At 45.3% G+C, this 6,000-nt stretch overlaps 1 protein-coding gene across 1 annotated transcript in view; it reads left to right on the forward strand.

The window, feature by feature from the left end:
- The window catches only part of TBX15 (T-box transcription factor 15), a 96,951-nt gene extending 94,650 nt beyond the window's left edge, over nt 1-2,301 (forward strand). Inside the window, exon 8 of the mRNA XM_087757757.1 lies at nt 806-2,301. Coding sequence (XP_087613883.1) covers nt 806-1,590 — 785 coding nt within the window. The 3' untranslated portion in view covers nt 1,591-2,301. The remainder of the gene's footprint in view (nt 1-805) is intronic.
- The last annotated feature ends 3,699 nt before the right edge of the window (nt 2,302-6,000 follow it).

Below are 6,000 nucleotides of genomic sequence, written 5' to 3' on the forward strand. Positions count from 1 at the left end.
AGGTCAGAACATGTGAGCATCCCTGCTGTGCAAAATAATAAATTCTATCATTCATAGCATAAATAATGTATAATACATTGATACTACCAACATGCATATATATCAATATTTTGTTAACACCAGTGATACAACATATGGAATCCCTCTTAAATTTAAAGCACATGATTGAAAATCCTGACACATCCCCTTTCTCTGCTCGGTGGAACAGGCTATAGCTTGAAACTGTGTCCCTTCATTTTAGTGTTACTTCTGGCTTAAATCAGTACCACTGCACCACGAGCCATCTGAAAAAAATGTTGAATAGTGCAGAAGTCCAATGTGCTTTCAGCCACTTCCCACCATAAGCTCCCTGAACAGAAGATAAAGCATGTTTGCAGCGGGGCCATGCAGCCCACTGACTGGTGGTCTTCCTGCAGACCGGAGAGGGAGATGAGACTTTTTTTTTTTTAAAATAGACTAGATAAACATGCCTGGAAATGGCAGCTCTCTCGACTGATGGAGCAGTGCTTCCTTGCAGGTTTTCCCACTGCCTTCAATTGCTCTGTGATGTGCTTGCTTCCCTCTCCTATTTTGAAAGGGAAGAAAATCTCCATTGAAAAACAAAATCATAAAAAAAAAGCAGCAGGAAAGACCAAGGGATGCTATTAATAAAGTGAGGGCTCTTGCCAAGAAAGGCTGAGTTTTCCAGCGGCCATTTTACCACCCTTGTTTCTTTATTAAACAAAGCTGTTTTTTAATGAGACTGTCTCGTTTTGCAGATGTGGTCCTGGGCTCTGAACATCCTCCCATGTGTTTTGTTTTGCAGGAGGCAGCACAGGCACCTCCCCGACCACGTCCAGCACAGGGACCCCGTCGCCCTCTGCTTCCTCTCACCTTCTCTCTCCATCCTGCTCTCCTCCAGCCTTCCATCTGGCCCCCAACACTTTCAACGTTGGCTGCCGTGAGAGTCAGCTTTGCAACCTCAACCTGTCTGATTATCCCCCGTGTGCCAGAAGCAACATGGCCGCCTTGCAGAGCTACCCAGGGCTGAGCGATGGCGGCTACAACCGGCTGCAGAGCAGCACCGCTTCCGCCTCGCAGCCCTCCGAAACCTTCATGCCTCAGAGGACTCCATCCTTGATCTCAGGAATGCCAACTCCTTCCTCCCTGCCCAGCAACAGCAAGATGGAGGCATACAGTGGCCAGCTGGGGTCCTTCCCCAGCTCCCAGTTTCAGTATGTCATGCAAGCAGGCAATCCTGCCTCCACCTCCTCCTCTTCACACATGTTCGGTGGCGGCCACATGCAGCAGAGCTCCTACAACACCTTCTCCCTGCACAATCCCTACAACCTCTATGGATACAATTTCCCTGCTTCCCCCAGGCTGGCGGCAAGCCCAGAGAAACTCACCACCTCCCAAAGCACTTTACTCTGCTCTTCCCCGTCCAGCGCGGCCTTTGGAGAGAGGCAATACATTTCCACGGGGATGGATCATGGGATGCACATGATCAGCCCTCCCTCCAGCAACCAGCAGATGGCCAACGCCTGTGACAACAGACAGTACGGTGCGGTTCAGGGCTCCTCCTCACAGATGTCTGTGCACATGGTCTAACACGCCATGCCTCTCCTTGGCATCGAAGGCAGCTGGACCTTCATCATTTCCAGGGGTAAACCCATCCCAGTACCTTTTTGCCTTCAAACTTATAGTGGAACTAGTATTGTAATGATAAATAAGAACACAAGCCATCTAGCTATGCACCACAGAACCTTGTGGAAAGCCTCAACTGACAGCCATCGCAGCTTGTTGTAGCCCAGGGCCTCCAGACCTGGCACAGAGCATCTGCTCTTTCTGGACATTGCAGAAAGAAGGGCATGACTTTAATGAGAAGCTGCAGAAAAGCAGCTGAATATACTGTTTATGCATTAACTCTCAGCTTGTGTGAGCTCTCGGCGTGGAGGGAGCCGTGCCCCTGTGCTGTCTCCTCCGGGAGCTGAAGAAAGGCAGTCTCCCAAGCCTTCGTACTCTGAAGCTGCACTGCTTTAAAGACCTTCCCCTTCCCAGGCTGTTCCTCACTGCTGGAGCGGCTCAGCCCATTTCTGAAGCCAACAGTGGCCCGTGGCTCCTTCTCCCACTGTAGCACAGGAATGGCGCTGCTGGGCTGGAGATTCTCCTCCCAAAGAGGTTTCTGCATTTTCACCATGGCTCTGCCCAATGAGCGGTTTCTTTCCGAGGGTCGAGCTTACCAGCACCCAGCCTGCAGACAGAGATGGGAGAGAGAGACAAGAGAGAAAAGTTTTAACTTACAAGTGAGCCTCAGACATAAGCAGGGACTGATCTTCGGAGAGGTGTATGGGGGAGAGGTGGCTCAGCTCCTGTTGATGTGACCCGAAGTGATGCACCCAAACCGAAAGGACAACAGCCTTTGTGGGGAACGCGTGTCCCATAGCACTCAACCCAATGGGAGGAAACTGTCCAGACTGAGCTCATGGGGAAGAGCAATGAGAAAAGAGAGCTCTGCTCTACAGAAGTGCTGCCGGCCTCCCTCACCTTGCATGCAAGAGTTGCCATAGAAAACCATTAGCATTTCAGTAGCAGTGAGGTCGAGTATTCGCCAACCTCCCGCCTGCCACGTGATCTCTGTTTAACCAAATAGATCATTGCCTTTGACATCTTTCTTTTCTGTTTTTTTCTTCTCTTTTTTTTTTTTTTTCTTCAAATCCTTTAAAAATAAGAAAACAATTGTAGCTTGGTGCAAGCTATGCATTTAAGTTGTGTGAAAATGCAAATACCAAGTAACAGAATACAGATATTATTGAGATTTGTTGTGAGGTGTTGTAGATAAATGTATTTATATGCCTAGTGAGGGATTCAATATTATGAATATAAAAGAGGGCAATAAAAATGGTATGTAAAATATGTATGAAGAAAAAGGTGTATAAAGATTTGCCCTATGCACGGAACTCTGTTTCTAAGTGCCAAGCACAGAATGCGCTAAATAAATCTTTGCAATTGTTCCCTCTGTGTTTTTCTCTGTCTGTGAGGCTTCCTCAGTGGTCTTCTAGAGACAGACATTTTCAGGATACTGCCATGCCTGTTTGCACAGCAGAGGAAAGGAAAGACGGGGTGCTAAATTGTGAAGTCCAGGCAATATTACAATAAAAATTAAAATTCTGTCTTCTGAAGAGATTTTAAAAATCGAGTGTTTGGGATGTGTAAGGTGCCTGCCTTCACAGGAAGTGTGTCTTATGGACAGCTAGAGTTGTCATTTTGATTGCTAAAGTCTAATAAAAAGCTCTTCAGAATAATTTTTCACAGTCAGTGTAGAAAACAATACTTACAAATAAGCATAATTTGTTTCTCATTTTGAAATGTCATTTTGGGGTATGTGTCAGTTTTTCATTTGCACTACATTTCAAATATGAGATTGAGACATCAATACTGAAAGCAGTGGGGAAGCTGAAGCACCCCCAAACTTGGCTGTAAGTTATGGCTGCAGAGTTTACAGCTTTCCTTGTGTCAATAAACTTTTTTTTTCTGAATTGAAATAGCACCAGGAAGGTAGAAAGACCTTGAAAGATAAATTCTGCAAGCATTTCTTAATTTTTATTTTTACAGGGGAAGATAAATATACCGATACCGTTCCCAGTTCTGTGCCTAGCCTGTCCAACTGTATTCTGGCTTTCATTGTGTCTAGCCGTGGATGCTGCTGAAAAGGGTTGGAGCGACTACGGATGGGAGAGAATCTGTCCCTCTCCTTGTTGTCTTCTGTTTACCCCTAATAATTAATTCTTGGTTTAATCTTGTAACGGGGAGTTCTATAGCCTTTCTAAAAGTCCTTTCAGAATCTTTCAGAAATATTCTTCAATCTGTACTTTGAGGTTTGCCGTGCTTTGGGTTTGACTCCATCCTATGGCAACGATTTCTACAGGTTAATAGTATGTCGTGTGAACTAGTATTTCCTTCTGCCGGCTATTTGTGTTAGATTGCTCTTTCTTATTTATTTCGTTTAATTCTTTGTGAGTGAGTCTGTATTTCAGCTAAGAGGAGAATGTGATTCAACAAGATCAAAATCATTCTCAGTATGAAAATATACATTTCTAATCTTGAATAAAACAAAAAAATAATTTAATAAAAAATTATCACTGGAAACAGTCGCTGAAGAAAGCAAAAGACAGATGTAGGGCACAACCTTCAATATTAGTGCGCAGAACTGGAATCCCAGTTTCCGTGCATTTTAGTAGGAGTCCGTGGGGAAGAGCTTTGAAATTGTCACCCAGACTCTTCAACAATATGATCCATCAAGGTACTGAGCACCCTGTCCCTGATGCAACCAAGCTCTTCAGCATACTGAGATAATGTTACTCCATCCAACTGCCTTCAGTATGAAACTTATTGACCTTAGGGTGAGCATTTATTGACCATATTTATTGACCATATTTATAGACACATTTATTTAGCTCTTTTGTGGCACATATATAAAACGGGAGAGATTAGTTAGCTAGATAGTTATTCCTTCATCTTAGCATATGTTTAAGTGTTTCGTTGATTCCGGATCAGAATATTTAGCATCAAGACTGAAAAAGAACAGGAAAAAAATACCTGAGAGAGGCTTCTCTGTCCCAAGATGTAAAACTGTAAATACACAAATATGACTTGGTGTGAAAGTTACACTGACAGTCAATGAGGATTAAAAACAAGCTAACAGTGAAATGGGAAAAAAATAGTAAACTTTATCCGTGGTTGTCACTGTGCAAAGCAAAAGCAGAGCAGTGTTTGGAAGGCAGTATCAAAAATAACAGGCTAAAGCATGTTAAAATGATTTACTTAGTGTTCAGTTAGGTGCACAGGTGAAATCCTCCTAGGATACCGCTCCCTTTAGCAGAAAACCTGCTTAAGGCCTTGACACCTTCCCAGAAACACAAGGTGAGCATTATATTTGAAACGGACTCAGGTGTGACAGAGGTATCTCGTGTACAGCAGTGGCTCTTCTCCCCCCGCCGCCCCCATAGGCACACAAGGCTCTGAGCCATTTGCCACTTTTCACTGAGGCTTCCCAGAGAAGAGGCGATGGCAAAGGGCAATGGGAGAGATGCACTGGGGCCAGTCTGGGAGATCAGCTTGGGACCAGCTCGCCTGGTGGGCAGCCTGGGTTGCAGCACACACAGCAGCCACCCTGGGAATGCTCCCTTTCCTTGGGTGACTGCCCTAACCACAGGGCCTGAGAGCCCTTCTGGCATGGTCATGCTCTCATCCAAGAACCCTTTGATTGCTCATTTGAAAGCATGTATGCGTGGGGCGCAGAGGTGGCTGTTGTGTGGTTCCTTTCCCCTTTCTTCCTTCCCTGCTTCACCACGAACATTTGAACCCCTTGGCCAACTTTAAGCAGCTTTGATAGTGTGGTCAGAGTTGCAAAGATACAAGTTCTCACATGTTTCTTTAGAAGAGACACGGAGGAGGACAGGGCCCTTATTCACTTTCCCAGTGCAGGGAAGGCCACCATGTGACATCTCCTCATTCAAAGAAGCCACACAAGGATCAGGTATCCTGCATGCATGCCCCCCCCACCCCCCAAGTTTCGTCTGGCATAAGCATGTTATTAGACACCAGAGGATCTACAAAGAGCTGCAGAAACCAGGGAGTCTTTCCTCCACCACTCCTGGGCTGACCCATTTGCTCTTAGCCCATGCAGGCTTCTGGCTTCCAGTCCAGGAGAAGAGAAGGCTCTCAGAAGCTGCAAATTTAGAAGGTGAAACATCATGTACCTCTTTGAAGAAGTACCCATTTTTAAAAGCCCAATCCAAATGCCAGGAAGGGTAGTGGAAATCTCGATGATAGGAGATCCCTCATCTTGCAGCACAAGCTGTTCCAAATGCAAACCTGGCAACTTGTTACACAAATGAAAAGGATGGGGCAGAAATAATCAGAGCAGGTTTGTCAGCTTTGCAAAGTTTATTTAGCTTCATTCCTTAACGCACTGACAGGCACGGGACATAAATATTAACATGACCACAGCTCAGCAAA

This window comes from Nipponia nippon, unplaced genomic scaffold, assembly GCF_047370975.1.
Source record: "Nipponia nippon isolate SJK-2023a ecotype South Korea unplaced genomic scaffold, ASM4737097v1 scaffold_2, whole genome shotgun sequence".
NCBI classification, from domain to species: Eukaryota; Metazoa; Chordata; class Aves; order Pelecaniformes; family Threskiornithidae; genus Nipponia; species Nipponia nippon.